The sequence below is a fragment of the Ornithorhynchus anatinus genome, chromosome 14 (genome assembly GCF_004115215.2).
Source record: "Ornithorhynchus anatinus isolate Pmale09 chromosome 14, mOrnAna1.pri.v4, whole genome shotgun sequence".
Classification (NCBI taxonomy): domain Eukaryota; kingdom Metazoa; phylum Chordata; class Mammalia; order Monotremata; family Ornithorhynchidae; genus Ornithorhynchus; species Ornithorhynchus anatinus.
The window spans coordinates 33,994,035-34,018,745 of NC_041741.1; the positions used below are offsets into that span (position 1 = coordinate 33,994,035).

The following is a 24,711-nucleotide window of genomic DNA, read 5'->3' on the forward strand; positions in this document are numbered from 1 at the left end:
CTCGTGTGGGGCCGGGGCGGAGCCGGGCCGATGCTCCTTCCTCCCCCCCCGGCCGGTCCCTGGGTTTGGTGTCAGCCGTTTCCCCGCTCATCCCGCATCCTAACCGAACATCGACGAGGAGGGCCGGTCCCCCACCTCCCTTCTCCAGCCCCCCTGCCCCCCTGCCCCCGGTCTCGTCCGCAGGAGGAGGAGAAGGCGGCGGCTGCGGGGAAGGTAAGGACCCCGTCTTATGGTCTGTTGGGTCCCCAGCGGGCCCGGGCCGTGGGTTGCCCCGTGTGTATGGAAGCCCGGGGCCTCCTCCTCTCCTCCTCCAAGAAGCCGCCGATTCCTCGACAGCGGCGGCCCCGGGCCGCGTCCTCAAAAGCCGGTCACCGAGGGAGGGGGCGGGGGCGGGGCCGGACGAGTCTCCAGGGTGAGGATGTGGCCGCCTCTTCATTTCAATGTCAGGGGCTCCAACCGGCCTTCCCGGGAAAGGCGGTGAGTCGAGCGAGGCCGCCGCCCGGCCCGGCCCGGCCCTGCCCTCGGGGGTATGGTCGGCTTCATCCCCCCCCCCCCAGGACATCACCCTCCCGGGCCGGGGGCTGCCGTTCGCGGGGGGGGTGGGAGGTGGGAGCCCCCCTGTCCCTCCCGCTCCCCGCCTTGACGACTTAGTTGTCCTTGACAGCGGCCGGTCCCGGAGGTGACCGACGCTCTTCCCGGGGGCAAAGGAGGCCCTTGGGGCCGGGGGGTGCACGGATGGATCGAGAGGGGATTTTTCTACCCCCTACCCCCGGACTCAGGGGCAGCGGGCTGCGCCAGTGGGATGGGGCTAAGCCCCCCCCCGGGGGGGCTGAGAAAGGAAAGGGGGGTGGGCAGGGCCGCATGGGGATGGCACCTGGCCCCCGGGGAGGAGGAGGTGGTGAGGGGGGGTGTCTAGGGCTGGATGGGGATGAGATGGGGGGCCCCGGGGGGCCGCACGGCCGCATGGGGATGAGATGGGTGGGTCGGTTCCTAAGGGTCGGGGGGGCGAGGGGGCAGGCGGGGGCTGCGCCGCCCGACGGGGACGGGGATGGGGACGGGGACCGGTCCCGTCTCCCCCCGGCTCTGGTAGACGGGGCGTGGAGGGGGGCTGGGGCCGCCCCGACTTGACCGTGTGCCCCCCCTGTCCTCCTTGTCGTCCTCCTTCCAGGCGGCCCGCGGGACAGCTTGGTCCGAGGGGCCGGGCCGGACCGGACCGCCGCCGCCGCCGCCCCCGGGCCGCCCCCCGGGCTTGCCCCCGGGCCCCATGACCCTGCGCTGCCCGCAGCCCCGCGCCGGCAGCGATGGCTCCGAAGGCGCGGCCGACGAGCAGCCCCCCGAGCCGCCCGGCCTCGCCAAGGCCATGCGGGAGCTCACGCACACAGGTGGGTTGGGGCGCGGGGCCGCGCGGGAGCGAGAGCCAGAGCGAGAGCGCGCGGGCGCGCCCCCGCCGGGACCCGGGCGCGCTCCCGCCCGGCGCGCTCCCGCCCGGCGCGCTCCCGCCCGGCGCGCTCCCGCCCGGCGCGCCCGACACCTGCCCGCCGTCCTTCGAGGTAGCCGAGCCGGTAACGCCACCTGCGGCAGCAGCATCGTCAGAGTCGTCATAACGACGGTGCTATTTGATAAGCGCCTCCCAGGCGCCAAGCACGCCGACGCCTCGCTCGGCTACCCCCAGGTCTCCACCAAACGTTTCGGGAAAACAAAACGGTGTCGGCTTAAGGCTCACCGCCGTTTTCAAAATCTTGGAACCGAACGTGCCGATTCAAAGTTTTCGGACACGGAAGAAAAAAAAACCCTCAAAATGAATGCAAGGTTCATTTCCTCCCCCCTCCCTTGATTTTTTTGACTCTTAGTGAAAAAGAACTAGACAAGAATTGAAATGAACTATCTGGGGAGTGGAGGACTAAGTCCCCCCCCCCCTTCTGATTTTTTGACTCTTTCAGTGAAAAAGAACTAGACAAGAATTGAAATGAACTATCTGGGGAGAGGAGGACTAAGTCTCCCCCCCCCCCCCCCGCCCTTGATTTTGTGACTCTCAGTGAAAAAGAACTAGACAAGAATTGAAATGAACTATCTGGGGGGGGGAGGACTAAATTTCCCTCCCTTGGTTTTTTTACTCTTTCGGTGAAAAAGAACTAGACAGGAATTGAAATGAACTATGTGGGGAGAGGAGGACTAAGTCCCGTCGCGCCCCCCCTCCCCCCTTGATTTTTTGACTCTTTCAGTGAAAAAGAACTAGACAAGAATTGAACTGAACTATCTGGGTTGGGGGGGGGGAGAAGGACTAAGTTTTAATACACCCTTCGTTTTAAATGCATTTTTAAAAGGCGTCACCGTCCACAGGGTCGACGTCCCCCGTAGCGGTCGTCGCCAGTCGTTTGTCTGGAGGAAAAAAATCCGATTGCGGTGTTTGACTTTAAAATTCCATTGCAGAGAGTTAGCTCGATCTGTAATTCCAAAATGGCACAGATGCGAAATTTCGGAAAATCTCCCCTGATAAATTTCTGGCAGTCTCGGTGCGTTTTTGCCAGCGGTCTTTTCCCTAGAAGCGAGGAAAATTGATGACCGGAGTGATTATGCTTTATCTAATCCTTTAATAATTTTTCCCTTTTTTCTTTCTCTCGCTTTTTTTCTTTAAATATAATACAAACTGCCACCAGGGTGGTACTGGGGAAACATGACTGTTAATGAAGCCAAAGAAAAATTAAAAGATGCTCCAGAAGGAACTTTTCTGATTAGAGACAGTTCCCATTCGGACTATCTTCTAACTATATCTGTAAAAACATCAGCCGGACCGACCAATCTCCGCATAGAATATCAAGATGGGAAATTCAGATTGGATTCGATCATATGTATCAAATCCAGGCTCAAGCAGTTTGACAGTGTGGCCCATCTAATCGAGTACTACGTTCGAATGTGTAAGGATAAGAGAACTGGCTCCGAAACACCCCGGAATGGAACTGTTCACTTATATTTGACCAAACCTCTCTATACTTCAACTCCATCACTTCAACATCTCTGTAGATTAACCATAAACAAATGTACAAGTAAGATCTGGGAATTGCCTTTACCGACGAGACTAAAAGACTACCTGAAAGAATATCAGTACCAGGTATAAGTATCTCTATTTTTATAAGTACGCCTCCTGTCCTTGAATGCAGCTACGTCGAGACCACCAAAAAAAAAAAAATACTGACTAGCCAGCTGTATGTTTCAAAGTGGAGTCATATAGCAAAACAACAAAAGTCAATCTAAGAATGTGTGTTGTGGGGGGGGGGTGAGGGGGACGGGGGCGGGGTGAAAGGAAAAGATTATTTCTGCTCCCAGTGCGAAAAGGACTAGTTTCTCCCTTCCATAAGGAGAAGTATCGGTTGTACCTTTATTTTTCACAGGATAGAGAACATCTTTTCAGAAGGTTTTTCTCCCGGATTTCTGCTCGGTTGGTTTCACTGTACTTTCTCCCGAGTGATCTTTCTCCCGATAGATACATCTGGAGAGTGCTCTTTTCTGAGACGATAGACCGCAAGAAGGAAGAAAGGCTAATAAACTGAGAGGAGGTGGCTCCCTTTTTTTGCTCGCCAGATGGTGAAGTGGTGTCTGAGGATATTTGGGTTGTACATTCTAGCGTGCTTAGACCTTGGTAAAACAGATCGTGCTCGTGAGACTTGATCCCGTGTTTTATGCAGTTAACGAAAGCAAGTCAGACCAGTCGATTCTGTGCATGTCTTTTTGCCACTCTCATCCGACTGTCTCGTTTGAGTTCCAGAACACAGTAGTCCACCTAAAGGGGAGACTTCTCTCAAAGGCAAATTGTAAATGTCTACCAGCAATCCCACAGAATTCTTCAAATCTGTACCTGGCAGACGGTCCTTTCCTTCGTTTTCCTGACGTAGCGGTGTCTTTACCTGTTGCCGTGGCTCTTTTAGGAAGGGCCGTAGAAATTTCCAGGTTGTTGTTTTGAATTGTCTAGCCACAGGTATCAGCAGTTGTTTCCCTTCTACCATGTAGAGTACTTTCACTTAATTTTCTTCCGGATACAGGGGAAGACTTGCCTGTTTCGAAAGCGTTTATCCACTGCTGTAGCTATTATCGAACTTTGAATAGAGTGTATTAAATAAAGCAAACTTTGACAAGTTGCACTCATTAATTTCTTGGAGTTGTAGAAAACTTGCACTTCCACAAACATTAAAAATCTTTTCAAAAAAGGCTCACTTCTTTCATACTCACCCAAGCCAGCTGCGTGGAAGGTACAAAATCTTCGTCACCCTGCCGTAGAGTTAGGGTTAGTGTTGAAACCGCGCCTCCTCTCACTCAGACTGTCGTTCCGAACCGGCCACGAGAAAAGTATTTTAGCGGACCGTCTCGGTGATTGTGAATAACTGGTTCAACTAATGAAAGAAAAATCAGCAGGGTTAAAGGGCACCTCTCTTCTGGAGATTTTCACGCAACCGACAACCTTACACCCCAAGCTGAAACTAAAGCACAGGTTTTCCTCCATAATTACTATGTTAGCCTTTTCCCCGTACAGCGTTCAAGGTCTGGGGCTGCAAGCTCGTTGACGTTAGAGCTGCTGTAGTTTTAAAGGGTTAGAAGAGTAGAAGCTGAGGGTTCTAATATCGATCGTACCCGGGGGAATCACTGACCTCCCCACGTTCTTATTTTTACTCTCTGCGAAATGGGAAGGATAAATCTGGTCTCTAACCATACCAAACGAGCGATGGGAGGATTACCGAAGGAATGTTTCGAATGCGCTTCGAGACTGGAGGGAAGCTCAAATAAAGTTACATAATCAGTTTTTAGAATTACAAATTATGATTGGTATTTTACATGGGAGCTGTATTCATACTCGGGACTCAACCGGTGAAAGTCAGTCTGATTTGGTGGTGGCTGGAGATGAGGTGACACCCTGTTTTCCCTCCGGGTGGTTTATTTTTAAGTCTGAGGTCCTTTTGGCAGTGTCTTTTAATGGGACGCATTCATAGATCTTCTTCCACGTGGTTCGTGCCAAGTGATGTTTATGGATGTTTTTTGATGCCTGTTGTGGTTTTTACCCACCTTGTCACTCCACAGTTAGAAAGCTTTGCCAGGCAACATAAATGATGTACAATTTACTGGTGCAGATGGGTGAGCCCCCTAACCCCCATTTCCAGCTCTCACAGTGGCAACAGGATAGGTGGAGAAACCCCATCGTTCCTAATGTTCAGGGGTGTTCCTTCCAACGACCTTGACTTTTCCCCCTCCGTCCCGAATTTATGGGCATCCGATCCGTGAATTTATCCAAACCCCTCTTCAATTTATTGATATTTTTCATTTCGAAGAATCTCCTCTGTAATGAATTCCCTTCGTTACACTGTTTTGTTGCTCGGTACCCACGGTGAAGAAAAGATTTGTTGGAATTTGAAGATAAGCCTTATCCTGCTGCAATTTGGTGATGCTGGGTGTCAGATCTCTAATCTTGGGGCTGGGGGTGGGGGGGCTGGGGGGAAGGGGGTTGAACAGATACTCGTAGTCTACTCTGTTACGACAGCCAGAATGTTTAGCTGGTTTTCATAAATTTACCCACACGGGTCAGGAGTTGCCGACCTCTCGCTCTGACCATTCGGTCACTCTCCCGAGAAGCAGCAGAAAGGCCAGGGAGAAAACCAGCCGTGGTGGGGAGATTGAAGAAAGAGGCCGGGGAGAGATCCTGCCCTGGGGCAGGCTCCCAGAACTGGGCTCCCAGAGTCAGGTCTCTCTCACCGAACCTCCTGCCCTCCCTTCCCCAAGTTGCCCTGGCCTCCCCTCCTACTGCCCTATCCTGCCGCTGCTTCTCCTCCTCCCCCCACCCCCCCACCTCATCTGTCGGAAGGCTCTTCGCTAAGCTAGACTTGTATTTGCTCCAGAGGAAACATTTTCTGTCAAGGGCAGAGGCATTAATTCTTTTCGGTTTGGAAGCAGTAAATTGTGCCAGAGTCTTAGCCAATTTTATTCCTGGAATGTGCTATTCAAAACAGACCAACAGACATTCAGAAAGTGACCGAATTGAATAGTCACACTGGGTTATTTACAGGCTGCCTATGGTGGAAAACTAGAGATAACAATAGAAACTGAATTGGCTAGGTGGTAAAACCAGCTCTCCATTCATCCTATTTGTTAATCCAGCAATGATAATGAAGATTTTGTAACTTGGTGTTTCACAAACAGTAACTCCAGGATCTCACAAACAGTAACCCCAGGATCGCCACATGCCGGCTTGGCGGATGCCAAAGATTTTCGACGGTTTAGAGATGGAGGAACCGAGCACGGGAGAGGGGTTGCCGAAGTTATAAAGCAAAAAATTAAGGGGAGGGTTCGGAATTCCCCATCCTACCTCTGACATTGGAATGGAGGAGTTACAGATCGAGCGGTGTTACTGTTTGCTCTAGGGCACAGGTGCCAACCAGGCCCAAGATGTTTTGCTGCACCTGTTCTGGTGAGAAAAGTGGAGGAGGTGATTTTTACATGACCGCCAGGCTTCGACTTTGATGATTTTTACAGAGTTGTTGGTGAGATGTCAGCAAATCGAGAACGTGCCCAGTCCCGTCTTCCCTAGTAGAGTGTAAGCGCCTTGCGGGCAGGGAGCCTGTCACTTTATTCCGTGTTTCCCAAGCGACTAGTTCAGTGCAGTGCACCAAGTGGGTGCTCAGTAAACGCTACTACTACTTCAATGAGTCCAGGGGTTTGCCCACAGTGGGTGCTCAACAGATATGGTTGATTGTTGATTGATCGTTTAAGTATTAATATCAAAAGGTAAGCAATAGGCCTTGGGAGGGAGCCATCTGGAATCTTTTGTCACCTGTTTTTAGGAGGGTGTACCTGGCACAAAGAGAAGAATGGCAAAGTGGAAGGCGTCCTAAAAACGATCCTAGGGATGGAATGTTCTAGGACTCGGGCCTTTCACCTTTTCGGTCATTGGTTCAGGTCTGTGATGAGTGGCAGGTGTTATCGTCCCACAGCTGTTCGGTAGCTTTTAGGACATGAGCCGGTAGTCTCAATCCTTCTGAACAAAGTTTTCGTTCAAAGTTCTTCATCTCAGAGCCGACAGTCGATTGATCAATTTATTGAGCTTTAAGCCCGTGCGTTGCTCCTTTGTCTACAGGCCTATTTTCTCTCCTGTCAATTTTTGATCCTTCTCCCCTCCCTCCTTTACAAACTTGTTTTTAGAAATAGAAATGGTTCCTTTTTGGTTTTCTTTCTTTTTTTCAGCAATGAACCTCACCTCACTTATCTGCCTTTACTTCCATTTACAGCCCGGAGCATATTTTGCTTAACCTATATTCCATTAGGCTTTTGAGAGGCCCTCTAAACATTTTCTTGTTCCGAGCACTCTGTTTTAGAGAAAATTCACCATGTCTTGAGCTTTAGTATGTTTGTACCGCTCCTGACTCACCGACGATACCGGATTTTTTTAATTTCAAGGTTTACGCCCATGAAATAACAAAGTTTGTCTTGTATGCTGTTCTGAAATCTCATTCCTTCTTGTGATTTGAATAGCATGTAGTCACCGACACCATCTTTGCTTATTTTTCTCACTATTTCAGTTCATCGGTCTTTCCGGTCAGTAAGCAGTAGATAATGGCATTGCTTTCTTTCTCCCCCCTCGCCCTTGGATTCCTTCCTTTCTGAATCACAGAGCTGTCGTTTTGGATCCGCCGATGCTGCCTGCTGAAGCCATGTTAAAATCCAACAGAGGCTGGGGTAATTCCATTTCCCCTCGAATAGAATCATTGGAGAAGTTTTGGAGCACCACAGTGGTTTCAATTTTTCTGGACTCTGCCGCCAGCCTTTGGGACACCCCCCCCCCCCCCCCCCCCCGGTCAATCTCTAAAGCAGTTTTAGTGTGTGGAGTTTTACTTCTTTTCTTTGAACTTAAAGTGTTTGGGAAACACATGGTTCACTGTTCAGCGGAACCCGATGATTTTCATTGTTCCTCTCTGCTTCAATTTTCCTAACATATCAGTGTTGCCATTTTAATTTAACTAAGTCCTATCTTCCTGCAGTTTTGCCCCTTTTCTGGTAACGTTCTTCTAGTCTTGTTTCCTCTAGGCCTCACCTTCTGCCCTCTATCTTCCTACGAATCTTGAGCTGAAGCTATAAATCCCCCTCCAGTTTTCTTTCTGTTTGATTCCCCTCAAATTTCTTATCATTTGAAGTTTAGGATGTGCCTCTCCTTTTTTTAGTCCAAAATCTAAAATCGTGATCCCAAATTGTGCCTGTTTGAAAGTCAGATATTCTTTCCTTGTAATCTCTACACGGAGGTGTAGGAAATATCCTTCCCATTTTACTTTCTCGTCTGTCATCTTGACAGAACAGCCCCTCCTTAGGTTTCTAGTGGGCCTTTTGCCTCCCGACTTTCTATTTCCAGGTTGTGATCATTGGTTCTATATTTGGTAAGAATCTGTCTGTTGGGCAGATTTGAGTATACAGTCAACTCTTGGTTACCTGGGTTAATGGGGAACAGAGAGAGTGAAGAATTGAAATCCCCCTGCAGTGGCAAAACCTCAGTTTTGCCAACAGTTTCAACCTCCAACCCAACCCAACTTTTCATCAGAACTCGTAATCAAGAAGCAGAATGTAAACCGGTTTGGATTTCTTCTCCTTTTATTTCCCTGGCCAATCTCTGGAAGAGGGCCTCAAGAGTAGGGAACTGGCTCAAAGGCAGACAGCCAGGAAGAGGAGGAAGAGAGGAAGCAAGGGACCTGGGTAATTCCCAGGTTCCACACTTGCACATTTTATTGCCAGGCACTCTGAATAGTTTCTGAGGGATGATAACAGGACAGTAAGAAAGCTCAAGACAGTCTGCCCTGGTCCTCCCTAGAAAGATGCTTGGTTCGAATATGATTACTTCTGTATTTCTGGATGTTCGTGGCGGTGGAGTCTCTGGTTGGCAATGCCTGCCCTGAGACTTGAGACCCAAGAACCTGCCCGGAGGAATTATTGCGACCGTGGTTGAGGACGGTGGCACTCCCATTGTCCCACCACTGCCCCGGCTGATTCCCAGGCCTGTGCTCTTTCCACTACGGCATGATTATTTTTATTTTTATTATTGGTGTCTACAGGAAACAACCATTCTATTGTTGTTTATTCTATTCTACCTGTATTCTATAGTTTATATTGTTTATTCTAACTTCTCTAAACTATAACAACTATTTATTAGGGTAGGAAATGCCTTCCGGGATTCCATGGTGAGTTGTTCTACGGAACGTTTTTCAAGCGAAATCCTTCGAGGTGACATGACAAGGGGGCATTTTTAGTGGCTATTCATTGATCTGTCTCAGCGTTTGAATTACCAGGTCACCCGACCTTCCCGTGGGACTTCCCGGGAGGCTTGGGAGGAAGAAAAGGAACCCGGGCTAAGCGTGGGCACATACTTTCCTCCGAAACCGAAGCGGGTGTGGGGGAACCTGGAGCTGAACCCCATGACAAGGGTAGGGGAGGAGTCAGCCTGGGCTTTCCCAGCTCCACAGGAGGGTCACGCTGGACCTCAGCATGAACCTTCCCAAGGTGCTAGTATAAAGCCGCTTTCCTGCTCTAAGGGGAGGGAAGAGGACCTTCCTGCACACACCTCTCCCTTCACTCACGTAGCCTGGCAGCAGCGGTGGAAGCGTCGGCAGCAACCTGTAGTGGGATAGGCTCAGAGTGGCATCAGATTGTGTCACAGGACTGGGAGGGGGAGGCAGTGCCACGTTGGACCACAGGTCAACCCCTTCGCCCCCGGATTGGTAGAATCGATAGGACGCCCAGACGACTGTAAGCCAATCTAATGCCTTATAGGCAAATTGCACCCCTGATGCAGACGCCCTCCCAGATCCCTTCAGGTTTGAGGCTGGAATCCAGTTGCCTCCGTGTTGGACCATCCTGGGAGCCACAATCTCATTTTATACATGCAGGTATCGAGGCAGAAAACTGCAGTTAAAAATGTGAGTTTCACCTTTCCATCCACTGGGATGGCCTGACTGTGGTAGAGTAGCGGTTGTAAGAGCCCCATTTTCAGGTCCTAGGTGGAGTCCAGCGCTCCAGAGGATCAGAAGTGAGACCCAGGAGCCCCAGCTCTCCCCCGCAGCCTTCTTCTCTAAGGTAAAGAGAGCTATCTTTAGCCTGGCCTCTGTTCGGATCTCAGGACTGTCGGAAATAGGGGAGATTCTCAGGTCCTCTTTTCTGATCTTGAGTAAGTAATCCAGAGGACTCTCCTTATCCTAGGACCTCTTTTCCAGGCTCAGAAAACAGCACTCAGACACACCCCTCTTCCTCTGGAGGTGGGCTGAACTCTCGAGTTCAGAGAATGAGCTGCAGAGCATGAAGCAGGGGCTCCTAGGTTCTGTTTGAGGTCTTCTGGTCCAGAAGTGGTCTGGTCCAGGATCAGAAAATATCCGTCTTCTCCCACGGGGTATTTTTTAAAATAATGATAATAATAATTCTTAATGGTCTTTAAGTGCTTACTGTGTGCCAGGCACTGTTATAAGTGGGGTCGATTAGATACAAGCTAATCAGATCGGTCAAAGTTTGTGCCTCACCTGGAGCTCATGGTATTAATCCCCGGTTTCCAGATGAGGTAACTGAGGTACAGAGAAGTGAAGTGAATTGCCCAAGGCCACACAGCAGACAAGTAGCAGAGCTAGGATTGGAATCCAGGTCCTTCTGACTCACAGGCCCATGTGCTCTTTCCACTAAGCCATGCTGCTTCTCCCTACTAATAATAATTCCTTGAATTTATATAGTACTTTTATTTCTCTAAATGACTTTCACATCAAGGATTTTCACATTTTATCCTCAGTGAATCTGGGAAAGGTCAGTTTTACTGTCATTATTTTACAGATGAGGAAACTGAGGCCCAGAACTTGCCCAGGATCATAAAGCAGGGCAGACCCCTGACTTGTACTTATTCCATCAGACTATCTCCAATCCCCTTCCCTATTAGGGGCAGCAGTACAAGGAAGAGAAGCCATAAAAGGCCAACTGTATTACATACCTAATGTGAAGGTGAGGTGTAGGTTCAGAATCTCTCTATATCCCAAATGCCATTATATTAAGTTGTGAAATGAGCGCTGTTAAAAAATTCTAACATTCAGTACTTAAGAAGTAGGTGTGATAGTTCCTTGAGTGTTGCTGGTTATCTTATTGTCTTGTCACAGGAGAAGCATGTCTGTAGAGCTGTTTTTTTGTGTATTCTTTTAACCAGGCTGAAATGTCCTGATGTGCTTCTGTGAGGTATAGTTTGAGATTCAATCTCTTTCTCTGCCTGACAGAAAAAATTGGTGCTTGGTTATCTTGGCCCATCTTCTAGGATAAACATAGCTGACTTTTTCATATTGATTTTTAAGAACATGATTTTATGTTGGTTAGCCCTTTTTTCATTCACTCAGTTGTATTTATTGAGCGCTTACTGTGTGGAGAGCACTGTACTAAGCGCTTGGAAGGTACATTTCGGCAACAGATAGAGACAATCCCTGCCCAACAACGGGTTCATAGCCTAAAAGGGGGAGACAGACAGCAAACCAAAACAAGTAGACAGGCATCAATACCATCCAAAGAGATAAATAGAATCATAGGTATAGAAACATCATTAATAAAATAGAGTAATAAATATACAAATATACACATGTGCTGTGGGGAGGGGAAGGGGGTAGAGGAGAGGGAGGGAGTAGGGGCAATGGGGAGGGGCAGAGTAGGCAGAGGGAAAGGGAGGGCTCTGTCTGGGAAGGTCTCCTGGAGGAGGTGAGCTCTCAGTAGGGCTTCAAAGAGGGGAAGAGAGTTAGTTTGGTGGATGTGAGAAGGGAGGGCATTCCAGGTCGGCAGTAGGACGTGCCTCACCTGAGCAAGAGAAACGGAAGGCTCCAGTTTTCCAGGCTGTTGATTCAGCTTCTCCCAGAATTCTGAATCCCATCGGAGGTCCAGGCGAAGACCAGCCTACATGATTTGAACCACAGTTTAGCAGACTTCTCATATCTGTAACCCTTTTAAGTAGCGATGCTCTAGTTAAGCATGGATGACCTTATGAATCTTTGCTCTGCTGTTGGCCCAGTGGAAAGAGTCCAGCTCTGGGAATCAGGACACCTGGGTTCTAGTCCGGGCTAGGCCTATTGAAACTACACCCTCAGAGGTGGAGGTTTCTGCCCGAAGAATCACCTAGTGTGTTCCGTGAGGTGGATGGGCCCGGCAAGGATCCTGAAAGATGGAGCAGCGGAGACTGCAGCGGTTACCAAGGCGACCACCTGCTGGGTTTCAGCACTCCAGCACTGTGCCGTGGTCCCGGCCACGTGCCGCACACCTGCCGACCTACATCTCGTTGCGCCCTGCGCCCCTGTGGCCCGTAGCTGACCAGGACCGGAGAATGTGTAAGTGGCATGGAGCATTCTCACTAAAAAAGATTCATCTGCTCAGGTTCTCGGTCCTGAAACAGGATTTGGTGGTGGTGGTGGTGGAAGTAATAGATTAATAAATGGTATTTACTGAGTGTACATTGAGTGTAGTGCACTATACTAAGCACTTGGGAGGCCAGACAAAAGGATAAAGGCAAGTCCTCTTTGCCCACAGAGAGCTTATGCTTGAATGAATGAAGGACTGATGGCTCATCTGTCACACCTGATGGAGACACATCATCACTTAATATTTTCAGGGATTATTTAAAAGAAAAAATTGAGATCGACGGGCCTAAAATAGCCCAACTGATTCAGCAAGCACCGCTGGTTAAGTTAAGCTGTGGAAGATAAATCCCCATTTTAATGGAAGGGCTAAATGCAGAGACCCTGGAGAAGAGACCTGAAACAAGATGACCTTGATAAATATATAGCGGATATTTAGTTTTTGACTTGGAATGAAAGAGAACACAAAAAGAGAGAAAGAAAACCAATCATTGGTAATGTTCACGCTTTCTGAAGCTTTATATAGTGTGCTCATTTAAAAAAAATAAATCACACAATGGAGGGCAATTAATCCACATAGTCCTTGGTATTACAGAGAGAAATAGTCATGTACACTTGGTTTCGTTTAGATTGGGGAGAATGAAACACTAAAGAGAGTTACTATCCAAATAGGTATCCCTCCCGGGTATTTTCTAGAATCTGCCTGGTTTGCATTCTCTTATGATATTATGTAATGTAACATATGAACAAAGTGGTATTTAGAACTAGATTGAATGCCAAAATGTTTAATCTTGGAAACCGATCTGATACGATTGGTATTTGTAATAAATATCTGGGTTCATTTTTTAGAAAAAGCTGAATATATTAAGTTCTATTTAACTCATCACCTTTCCCCATAGAAGTGCAAATCATAATCAAAACTATAGCATTTCCAGCAATGATCCTGACTGTTCTTAGTTAATGAGTGATTTATATATTAATATCCCTTTCGTCATTGCAAAGGGAGGATGCAAAGAAGACAGTAAGCCTGTCTGTGTCACTTGAGCCTGATCAACTAAGTTTCTTAATGCACTAAAAGCTGAATGGCTACTCCAGATAAAGGGTCTGTGGGGGCGGGGGGAGGAGAATTTAACATACTTCACTATGTTTTAAAATAAAGCAGTCTTGCATTTAAGAAATTCTGAATGGAGAGAAAAAATGCTGCCTTGTGGGGGCATTTTTATGTTTGGTTTTGATTTACTAAAGTAAAGTCAGACCCTTAGTTTTTGGCCAGAACCAACTTACCTGTAGAACCAGATGTGACCACAGGAAAAATTAAATAAATTAAATAAACCTGGGGAAAGTCTGATTGAAAAGGCACACACTGAAAGTCAAGGGCTTATGCTTGGCCACTGTTAGCCCGGAGGCAAGGAAAGAAGCATTGGAGGTAAACACGTTTTATTGAGATGGTCTGCGTCTGCTCTCGGGATGGAGCTTTTGGAATCGGACACTTAGGAAGATAGTGAGAACTGGGATGGCCGTCAGAGGCCAGAGCTTCTTAAGGAAGGAGGAGGGGAGGAAGGAGGTAGAGAATTACCATGACACCCACTTTGTCTGTGGCAGTAAATCCCACAGAACCAAATCATCTAACCCAGTGCTCTGGCAATTAAGCACTCTCTGCCAGAAAAATCGCTTCTAGTAGGTGGTCTGTGTTAAAAATAGATTCTGGGTAATTGAGTATGACTTTGGGGGGTGCTGGTGGGGGGCACTGCACATGGCAATAAGCCCCTTTGAGGCATTGTACTTGTATGTTTTTAAAACTTCCTGTTAAAATGTCTTGAATTTCTTTCTTGGATTTAAGTCAAAACTTGAAGAGCAGAACAGCTGAAATCAGATATCCCGAGGCTAGTCAAGCCTCAAATGACCTGTTTCCAACAGATATTAAGTTGCTCTCTAGAGGAAGGCAATAGCACCCTTAAATGCTCTTTAGTTTCCAGCAAGCCCATACTCCACGCAGAACTTCCAGACACATTTTATTTAGTAGCAATTCTTCTTGCAACTTACTTTTGCTAATTAACACTCCTCCACTCAGTAAAAAAGGAATAGGAAGGGCAGTTGCCTCAGAATAGAAGATGGGCTTTGGAATTCTCCTTCTGCTCACTTCCCACTTGAATTCTAATTTTTTGGTGTGTGATGATACCTCGCAGGGAGAGGGTTATCACTCAATAGCTCTTGAGAGGCTCGTTTCTTAATTCAAGCAGAAAATGTTACCTCTATTAAATCAAAGATCTTGACCTGGTATAAGATTTCCTAGTAATAATACTAGAGACGAGAAAAGAGGAAGTGGAATGCAGCAATTCGCATTGTCTCCAAAACAGATTGCTTTTCAGCATTTTCAGGAAGCACCTGCAAGATTTATTTATTTTATATATTTTGAAGTAAGTGTATTTTGAAGAAAGGGACAGAGGACATTTCCAGATTCAAGCCATCCCCTAAACACAAATACTCAGTGGCCATTCAGCATTATCTGAATTCCCCTTTGGATTCATCTTATTTATGCCACACTTCACGAAGGTACATAAAAGAGATTGAGAAGAAATTTCATCCAGACTTTATATTTCTTTTTCTTTTTTTGGCTAAGAAGACTTAAAGACAACTTTGATTTCAGAGGTTTTTTTTAATTTCTCCTATGAAAATGTTTTAAGAAAAAAACAAGTCACTTAGATTTCCAGTGTGAAATACCCTGATAATTTAGACAATTCACAAGATGGCTATACCACTTGAGGGAAATTTAATGGTAGAGATTTGGAGAGAGGTCTGTTATTCAGACTTAATTACTTTCATAAAATAATTTTTGGGGGCATTTACTAATGTACTAAGAACACAGTCAAAATAAATGAATTGAGTCCATTTTGTACCTCTGGGTTTTTCTGTTTGTTTTTGGACTACATGTGGTGTCTCAGATTTGGGACTCAAACTGGGCCCCGGTGCTGAGTCAATAGAGCAAGTGTTAGTAATATTCTCTTGATACTTTTGATTTATTGACCTTGAGTGAAGCTCATTTGGGAAAGTCCTTTCTGTGTTTGAATTAGTCCATTTTAGGTATCTGCTTCTAAAATTTGCAACCACATTTTAGATTTTTATTTTCTATTTAAACATTCAGCATTCACATTTGTGACAGTGAACTACCTACTGTGCTTTGATCATTCAGTTCAAAGTCCTACTGATCTTCATTTTTGGCTTTTATCTTGTCTTACTGTTTGGTTTCCTCTCTCAATCATATTTATTGAGTGCTGCGTGTGGAATGCTGTACTTAGCAGTTGGGAGAGTACAATATAACAAAGCCGGTAGACACGCCTCCTGCCACAACAAGCTTACAGACTAGAGGGGGAGACAGGCATTACTATAAGTACAATTGAATGAATAAATAAATTATGGATAATATATTTATCCAAAAGAGCTGTGGGACTGAGGGAGGGGTGAATAAAAGGGTGCAAAGCCAAGTGCAAAGGTAATGCAGAAAGGAATGGAAGAAGAGGAAATGAGGACCTAGTCAGACTTTGAAGGTGGTAGAGTGATTATCTGTCGGAGAGGAAGAAGGAGGGAGTTCCAGGCTAGAGGCAGGACGTAGTTCAACGGCGAGATAGACGAGATTGAGGTACAGTGCGTATTTTGGCATTAGAGGAGCGAAGGGTGTGAGTTGTGTCTGTTGCCAGTCCCCTCTGCCCCTTCATAGATTGTTCACTCATTCATTCATTCAGTAGCATTTATTGAGCGCTTACTATGTGCAGAGCACTGTACTAAGCGCTTGGAATGTATGATTCGGCAACAGAGAGAGACAATCCCTGCCCAGTGATGGGCTCACAGTCTAACTGGGGGAGACAGACAGCAAAGCTAAACAGAACAAAACAAAAACAAGACAACATTATCACGATAAATAGAATCAAGGGGATGGACACCTCATTAACAGAATAAATAGGGTAATAAATAACATATATATAAATGAGGACAGTGCTGAGAGGAGGTGAAGGGGGAGGAGCAGAGGGAGAAGAGGGGAACTCAGTCTGGGAAGGCCTCTTGGAGGAGGTGAGCTCTCAGTAGGGCTTTGAAGAGGGGAAGAGAGACTTTGAGCCCTCCCAGAGACAGAGGCAAAACTCACTCATGTTGGGAAGCAGCGGCACGGGAGAGAGTCGAGGGAGGAGACTCAGGTTTACTGCACGGAAGGAGGCAATGATAAACCGCTTCCGGATTTGTACCTAGAAAAACTCCATGGATTCACTACCAGATGGATGGCAGGCGGAAGCGTGGGGTGTTCTGGGAGAGATGCAGTCATGGTGTCACTCGGGGTCGGAGACCACTCGACGGCATAAGACGAGACAAGAGGGACAGAGGCCTTGTCTAATTCCCACCTGGGTATTCTTTTTCAGTGTTTAGTGGTCTGCATGCCGTAAGTGCTCAATACTACTCTTCTCTTTCTTATTTGGATCTCAGAATTTCAAGTGGGATCTTTTACAGTTTAGATAGATAGTACCTCTAATAAATGTAAGGGTAGTAATAATAATAATAATAATGATGGCATTTGTTAAGCACTTACTATGTGCCAAGCACTGTTTTAAGCGCTGGGGGAGATAGATACAAGGTAATCAGGTTGTCCCACGTGGAGCTCACATTCTTAACCCCCATTTTACAGAGGAGGTAACTGAGGCACAGAGAAGTTAAGTGACTTGCCCAAAGTCACACAGCTGACAAAGTGCCGGAGTTGGGATTAGAACCCATGTCCTCTGACTCCCAAGCCCGTGCTCTTTCCACTAAGCCACAGTGCTTCATGTGCCATCACGCTGCTGTCAAGTGTAGTGTGTTGAGTATGTGTGTGTGTGTTGTGTCTTCTCAGTTGGTCGAATGTGTGCAGAGCCCTGTTCTAAGCGTTTGGGCAAATATGATATAACAAATATAACAATATAACAGACCCATGCCCCGCCCGTGACGAGCTTACAGTCTAGATGGGGAGACAGACGTGAATATAAATAAATAAATTACAGATTGTGTATATGCCTTTACATGCACCTCCCTAAGGCTGGAATGCTGTTCTACAGCCAACTGCAAACGAAGCCTCATTCTAACAGATTAGATCTAGTTTCACTAGTTTTAGAAACTCCTTTTGGCTCTCATGACCAACAGAGAAAAAAAGCTATTCCATTAGTAGTGTAACATCAGACTGAATGGAGCAAAAAGTGCTTTCTGAAGTTTCACTCCAAGAAATGCATCTCTTTGTGTCTTTTTAACTATTTATAGCCTCGCAGTGAGCTTCGGTAACAACGGGAATGTGGTTATTTCTGTTTGGCAGTGAGTTTAGATGACAGATGAGATAATCCGCTGCAATTGAGGATTCATTTTGTCAAACACCAGGATGAAGTTGGACAGAATAAGCCTTACTCAGACCTGCTTTCAGGAGTGCAGTGGTGTACTGACACATTTTTCACCTGGGTCAAGTTTCACCTCCCCTCGCCATTCTTAGGAACTTCCTGTCTATGGCCCCTTTAGAATGTACCACCCACTGAGGTTTCACTCCAGTTACCTACAGAGATGCCAGAAATATCCCTGCTGTTGCGTTTCTGGAGGTTTTCTAGATTGCCAGAATAAATTCAATTTTTGCTCACCCTAACAATAATCGTGACAATAATTGTGGTATTTGTTAAGTGCTTACTTTGTGCCAGGCACTGTACTAAGCACTGGGGTGGATACAAGCAAATGGGGTTGAACAAGCAGCGTGGCTTAATGGAAAGAGCACGGGTTTGGGAGTCAGAGGTCGTGGGTTCTAACCCTGGCTCTGCCACTTGTCAGCTCTGTGACTTTGGGCAAGTCACTTAACTTCTCTGTGCCTCAGTGACCTCATCTGTCAAATGGGGATTACGACTCTGAGCCCCACGTGGGACAACCTGATTACCTTGTATCTACTCCAGCACTTAGAACAGTGCTTAGCACATTGTAAGCGCTGAACAAATGTCATCGTCATCATCAACCCAATCCCTGTGCCATGTGGTTCTCAATTCCCATTTTACAGATGAGGTCACTGAGGCCCAGAAAAGTGAAGTGACTTCCACAAGGTCACCCGGCAGACAAGTGAAAGAGCCAGGATTAGAACCCATGACCTTCTGGGTCCCAGGCCCATGCTCTATTCACTATGCCGGAGCTATGGTAGAAGCCTATAGCTTGCCAGCCGTATCTGGCTCTTCTTGGTAATGATAATAATAGTAATAATGATTATGGTATTTGTCAAGTGTTAACTAGGTGCCAAGCACTGGGAAAAGCACTGGGGTAGATAGGAGATACTTAGGTTGGACACGGTTCCTGTCCCACTTGGGGCTCACAGTCTAAAGGCAAAGGAGAGCAGGTATTTTATCCCCATTTTGAAGATGAGGAAACTGAGGCACAGAGAAATGACTTGCCCAAAATCATGCAGCTGTTGAGCCTGGGCTGGGGTTTTGTGGACAGGGAGGGAGGTTTTTCAAATGACCATCCCTGACAGGCTGGTTTCCCCCAAGTTTCCAAGTACACAGCTCTTGACATGTGAAAGGGGCCTTCTCCATGCAGCAGATGCTGGCATTCATGTTTCTAATGAGCGATTCTGTTCCATGCCACCAAAATTTCAGGCTAACGATGGGGTCAGAAACCAGTTTGGATTTCTCCACAACCTAGTAACTGTGGTCAATCCATCAGCAGCAGAAGAAATTTCCCTTCTGGAGCACAGTCAGACACTCACCTGGGGAAAAATCATTGATTTAGGATTCTGAGCAACCCTTCATCCCAGAGGAAGATTTCAAGAGGCTAAACAGGGGTCCTGGTAACTACACTGGGGTCCTCAGCTATTGCTACTGCTAATAGTAATAATTGTGGTGTTTATCGAGCATTTATTCTGTACCACTCACTCTATTAAGCACTGAGACAGTGCTCTGCGCAAAGTAAGCACTCAGTAGATACGAATGAATGAATAAGCAGATCAGACACAGTCTCTGTCCCACAGAGCCTTTCTTTCTGGGGAGGCATTTGGATTAGAGAGTTGCTTACGGTCATTTTATTTTTAATGGCACAAGCCCTTACTATGCATCAAACACTATTCTAAGCACTGGGGTAGGTAAGAGTTAATTAGGTCAGGCACAGTCCCTGTCCTGCATGGGGCTCATGGTCTAAGTAGGAGGGAGAACAGATATTCCCATTTTATAGTGAGGAAACTGAGAAGTTAAGTGACTTGCCCAAGGTCACATAGCAAGTAAGGGGCAGAGCTGGGATTAGAACCCAGATCCTTCTGACTCCCAGCCCCGTGCTCTCTCCACTAGGTCACACTGCTTCAGTCATTTTCTGCTAAAATGAATATTTTCATGACATTATTTGGATGAAAGACTATGCGGCTACAAATTCATCACAGTGCCCAGCAATACTGTTTCAGTCAGGTGTGTGGAAACTATTTTCAGTCCTTCATGAGCATTTCAAAGGAAGCCAATTCCAAGTATTTAAAATTCATTGTTTGCTAGAAACTGATTCAAGCAGTGCAAATTGGGTTGACGTGATAAATGCCAGAGAAATAAGGACAGTACACCTATCCAGTTCTCCAACCCTTCAGAGATTGTGTTCCTACACAATATTAAGGGGACACCTGCTCTGAAGTTTTCACCTGTTGTGTACGTGTGCACAGATATCACTTATATCACTGCACTCCAAGTTCCTGTTGTTGGAAGAAGGGTCCCTAATTCTCTAATCCCATTCTAGTCAAAACACATATTGAAAACACACCGTTTGGCAGAACTGACTGTACAAAGATTTAACCTTTACAAGGCTTGAAGTGGGAAAAAAAAAATTCATCGAGTGAATTTCTCATACACACAAACACACACACACACACGTCTTTTAATCACCTCTCCAATCCCCACCCTCCACCTTCCTTATTTCCCACTGAAACAATTGCTGACAAGTGCAGTTTGGGTCAGCAGGAAACAACCACCAGCTGTCAGAGCAATGACTGTGGCCTGCTTTTAGCCTTCACTACCTCCCTTCTCTTCGTACTGTGCTCTCCCAAGTACGTACTTGTGCTCTGTGCATGATAAGTGCTCAATAAATACCACTGATATGACAATGGCTCTCCCACTACAGGAGCTCATTGCAGGTCTGGAGCAAGGTGAAACGGGATGGTTCCAGCCAGTGTTTCTAAATGGAGCAAGGCACCAAAGAGACTATAGGGACGAGGAGGATCTGGTTCTGTTGTGTATTCCTGACTCTTCCTTTGATTTATCTCTTAATATTAACGACTATCTCCCCCTCTAGACTGTAAGCTACTTGTGGTCTGTGAGTGTATTTACCAACTCTGTTCTATTGAAGTCTTCCAAACGCTTAGTTCAGTGCTCTGCACACAGTAAGCGCTCAATAAATATGATTGATGGATTGTTTGGGGCTTATCTAATGGGAAAAATGCCCCAGGAAGGAAAAAACCCCACATCCACCTTATATTAGCTTGTGGCCACTTCTGATTTTCTCAGACTTGTCTTCAGTCTTGTTGGGAGCGCTATCGTTGGTGACATCATTCACATTCATTGAGGTGTTTGGCAATCATATGCTCGACTGAGAAAACATAATGGCAGCTTCCTAGTCATTTTGGTGCCAGAGCTGGCATCCTTTTAAGCATTGCTGCTGATCCCGCTTTGACGACATCTGCGGGGGGACCTTTTCCGTGGTCCCCCCCGGAAGGGGCTCACAGTCTAAGGGGGAAGGAGAGCAGGTATTTTTATACCCCTTCTGAAGATGAGAAAACTGAGGCACCGAGAATAATAATAATTAAGGTATTTGTTAAGCTCTTGCTATGTGCCAGGCCCTGTACTGAAGTTAAGTACAGGTAAATGCAGCTGTTGCGCTGTAGAGTGGTCAAAATAAATGATGAATCATATATGTATAAATGAAAGAAGCTTTGGAGGGTATAACTAAGTTTGGATAAGTTTATAGGAATCAGTGATAAGGTTGCAATGTATTTGACCCTAATCTGACAACTCAGTGACACAGTGGGGATGTAGAACTCTCTGGTTGGTTTAGATGGTCTTCTTCAGGATAGATTGGAAATTCAGTGATTACCTAGAAGTTGGTACTGATACATTAAGAGCAGTGTAGTCTAGTGGAAAGAGCACAAGCCTGGGAGTCAAAGGACTTGGGTTCTAGTCCTGGCCCTTCCAGTTGCTCACTATGTGACCTTGGTTGGGTCACTAAACTTCTCTGTGCCTCAGGTCCCTCTTGTGTAAAATGGGGATTCAATGTCTCTTCCCTCCTCCTACTTAAACTGGGAGCCCCATGTGGGACAACGACTGTGTCCAACCTGATTAACTTGTACTTACCCCAGCACGTAGAAGAGTGCTTGGTAAATGCTGAACTAATGTCAAAAATAATAATGATGATGATAATGAGAACAATAATAATAAGCAACAACAAATAACACATGGCCTTGGGCTCCAGATCTCTAGGAATAGTAAGGAGCAAACCAAAATTGGTGTCAGGCCTCCACTACTCCTGTTCAAAATAGAAAAGAAAAACCTTCCGAGATTGCCATGTGAAACCAAGTTAGAAGTATTCAAGAGAATCAATGTTATAGAGAAAGAGATTATATGAACCTAAAAGAGTGGTCAATATCTGTATCCTCTTCATTTTAATAGCAGTCCTAGATTTATGTTCATGTCTATGAAAGAAAAAGAGATAAAAGATGCAAAAGTTCTTTGAAATAAAGTACTGCCTAAATATATATTACTTATTTTTTCAGCACTTCCTTTAAAACTTTAAATATCTCAACCACTTAAAAATAAATGATCACAGTAGCAAGAACTTAAAATGAATGCAGGGTTGTGGATTGGGTGTTTTTGCCAGTAAAAGTCACTTCCTCACTTCGCAGCTGTAAATTCTTCACACCCATCAGCAAGACTGGAGATATGTCATTTCAATGAATGAGCCTGAAATTTGTCAATCACCCCAGGTCAACGTGCTAACAAGGAGAGTTCCATAGATCTACATTTCCAAAAATTTGAGAGAAATAACTCTTTACATAATAGCAGATATATTTAGTATGTATCAAGCTATTTTTATTATCAGGTGTGGAAACAGAGTGGCATGCAACTGCTCAGTACCTTTCCTAGGACAATGACAGATGCTTATTCATTCATTCAATCATATTTATTGAGCACTTACTGTGTGCAGAGCACTGTACTAAGCACTTGGGAGAATTTAATACAGTAAACAGTGACATTCCCTGCCCACAATGAACTTACAGTTTAGAGGTGGGGAGACAGACATCAATACAAATAAATACAATTACAGATATTTACATAAGTGCTGCAGGGCTGGGAGGGGGAAACAGCAAAGGGAGCAAGTCAGGGCATCGCAGAAGAGGGTGGGAGATGAGGAAAAGTGGGGCTTATCTGGGAAGGCCTCTTGGGGGAGATGTGCCTTCAATAAGGTTTTGAAGGTGGGAAGAGTAATTGTCTGTCGGATTTGAGGAGGGAGGGCGTTCCAGACCAAAGGCAGGACATGGGCTATGGGTCGTCGGTAAAACAGGTGAGATTGAGGTACAATGAGAAGGTTAGCACTAGAGGAGCAAAGTGTGCTGGCTGGTTTGCAGAAGGAGAAGTGAGGTGAGTTTGGAGGGGGCAAGGTGATGGACTGCTTTAAAGCAAATGGTGAGGAGTTTTTGTTTGATATGGAGGTGGATGAGCAACCACTGGAGTTATAACCTCTGCTTATAATGTCAACACACACACACACCCCGATGCTGTAAAACTACAAGGTGATGTTTATCTCTGGCTGCACTTGTGGTTGTAAAGGCCTACACAGGACTAATAATAATAATGTTGGTATTTGTTAAGCGCTTACTATGTGCCGAGCACTGTTCTAAGCGCTGGGGTAGACACAGGGGAATCAGGTTGTCCCACGTGGGGCTCACAGTCTTCATCCCCATTTTACAGATGAGGTAACTGAGGCACCGAGAAGTTAAGTGACTTGCCCAAAGTCACACAGCTGACAAGTGGCCGAGCTGGGATTTGAACCCATGACCTCTGACTCCAAAGCCCTTGCTCTTTCCACTGAGCCACTGAGGACTAGACCAGACCTGTCTAGCGGTGCGCAGTTGTGTACGTTGTTTGCCATGCCCGCCACTGTTTTCACTTTTCTCTTCCTCTCATGATCTTTCATTCATTCAATAGTATTTATTGAGCGCTTACTATGTGCAGAGCACTGTACTAAGAGCTTGGAATGTACAAATTGGCAACAGATAGAGACAGTCCCTGCCCTTTGACGGGCTTACAGTCTAATCAGGGGAGATGAACAGACAAGAACAATGGTAATAAATAGAGTCAAGGGGAAGAACATCTCATTAAAACAATAGCAAATAAATAGAATCAGGGTGATGTACATCTCATTAAACAAAATAAATAGGGTGATGAAAATATATACAGTTGAGCGGATGAGTACAGTGCTGAGGGGATGGGAAGGGAGAGGGGGAGGAGCAGAGGGAAAGGAGGGAGAAGAGGGTTTAGCTGCAGAGAGGTGAAGTGGGGGTAGAGGGAGCAGAGGGAAAAGGGGAGCTCAGTCTGTGAAGGCCTCTTGGAGGAGGTGAGTTTTAAGTAGGTTTTGAAGAGGGGAAGAGAATTAGTTTGGCGGAGGTGAGGAGGGAGGGCATTCCAGGACCGCAGGAGGACTTGGCCCGGGGGTCGACGGCGGGATAGGCAAGACCGAGGGACGGTGAGGTGGACGGCAGAGGAGTGGAGCGTACGGGGTGGGCAGTAGAAAGAGAGAAGAGAGGAAAGGTAGGAAGGGGCAAGGTGATGGAGAGCCCTGAAGCCTAGAGCGAGAAGTTTTTGTTTGGTGCAGAGGTTGATAGGCAACCACTGGAGGTTTTTAAGAAGGGGAGTGACATGCCCAGACCGTTTCTGCAGGAAGATGAGCCGGGCAGCGGAGTCAAGAATAGACTGGAGCAGGGAGAGAGAGGAGGAAGGGAGATCAGAGAGAAGGCTGACACAGTAGTCTAGCCAGGATATTACGAGAGCCGTAGCAGGAAGGTAGCCGTTTGGGTGGAGAGGAAAGGGCGGATCTTGGTGATATTATAAAGGTGAGGCCAGCAGGTCTTGGTTACGGATCGGATGTGTGGGATGAACGAAAGAGCCGAGTCAAAGATGACACCGAGGTTGCGGGCCTGAGAGACGGGAAGGATGGTCTTACCATCCACGGTGATAGGGAAGTCTGGGAGAGGACCGGGCTTGGGAGGGAAGATCAGGAGCTCAGCTTTGGTCATGTTGAGTTTTAGGTGGCGGGCAGACATCCAGGTGGAGACGTCCTG

At 46.5% G+C, this 24,711-nt stretch overlaps 1 protein-coding gene and 1 long non-coding RNA gene across 5 annotated transcripts; one reads left to right on the forward strand and one right to left on the reverse strand.

Moving 5' to 3' along the window:
- On the forward strand, window positions 1-3,172 carry SOCS2 (suppressor of cytokine signaling 2). 2 transcript variants are annotated; one of them, XM_029078738.1, is made up of 3 exons: window positions 1-213; window positions 1,169-1,382; window positions 2,658-3,172. In XM_029078738.1, the coding sequence occupies exons 1-3, from the start codon at window positions 31-33 to the stop codon at window positions 3,113-3,115; spliced, it is 855 nt and encodes a 284-aa protein (XP_028934571.1). In that variant the 5' UTR covers window positions 1-30; the 3' UTR covers window positions 3,116-3,172. The 2 variants fall into 2 exon arrangements, with proteins under 2 accessions (XP_028934571.1, XP_028934570.2); XM_029078737.2 differs by lacking the exon at window positions 1-213 and adding an exon at window positions 265-477.
- LOC120638811 lies at window positions 2,266-24,630 on the reverse strand. 3 transcript variants are annotated; one of them, XR_005660776.1, is made up of 4 exons: window positions 24,594-24,630; window positions 11,827-11,922; window positions 3,375-4,385; window positions 2,266-2,539 (listed from the first exon to the last, which is right to left on the reverse strand). It is a non-coding gene; the product is annotated as an uncharacterized LOC120638811 (long non-coding RNA). The 3 variants fall into 3 exon arrangements; XR_005660777.1 differs by lacking the exon at window positions 2,266-2,539 and adding an exon at window positions 10,985-11,254 and having other exon boundaries at window positions 3,181-4,385; XR_005660775.1 differs by lacking the exon at window positions 2,266-2,539 and having other exon boundaries at window positions 3,181-4,385.
- Window positions 24,631-24,711: the final 81 nt, after the last annotated feature.

Bases quoted from the DNA above. Each gene is read 5' to 3' on its own strand.
- SOCS2 (XM_029078737.2), top strand. From the start codon at position 280: ATGGAAGCCCGGGGCCTCCTCCTCTCCTCCTCCAAGAAGCCGCCGATT. The intron at 478-1,168 runs GTGAGTCGAGCG...TCCTCCTTCCAG, and splicing joins CGGCCTTCCCGGGAAAGGCG to GCGGCCCGCGGGACAGCTTG. The intron at 1,383-2,657 runs GTGGGTTGGGGC...AACTGCCACCAG, and splicing joins GCGGGAGCTCACGCACACAG to GGTGGTACTGGGGAAACATG.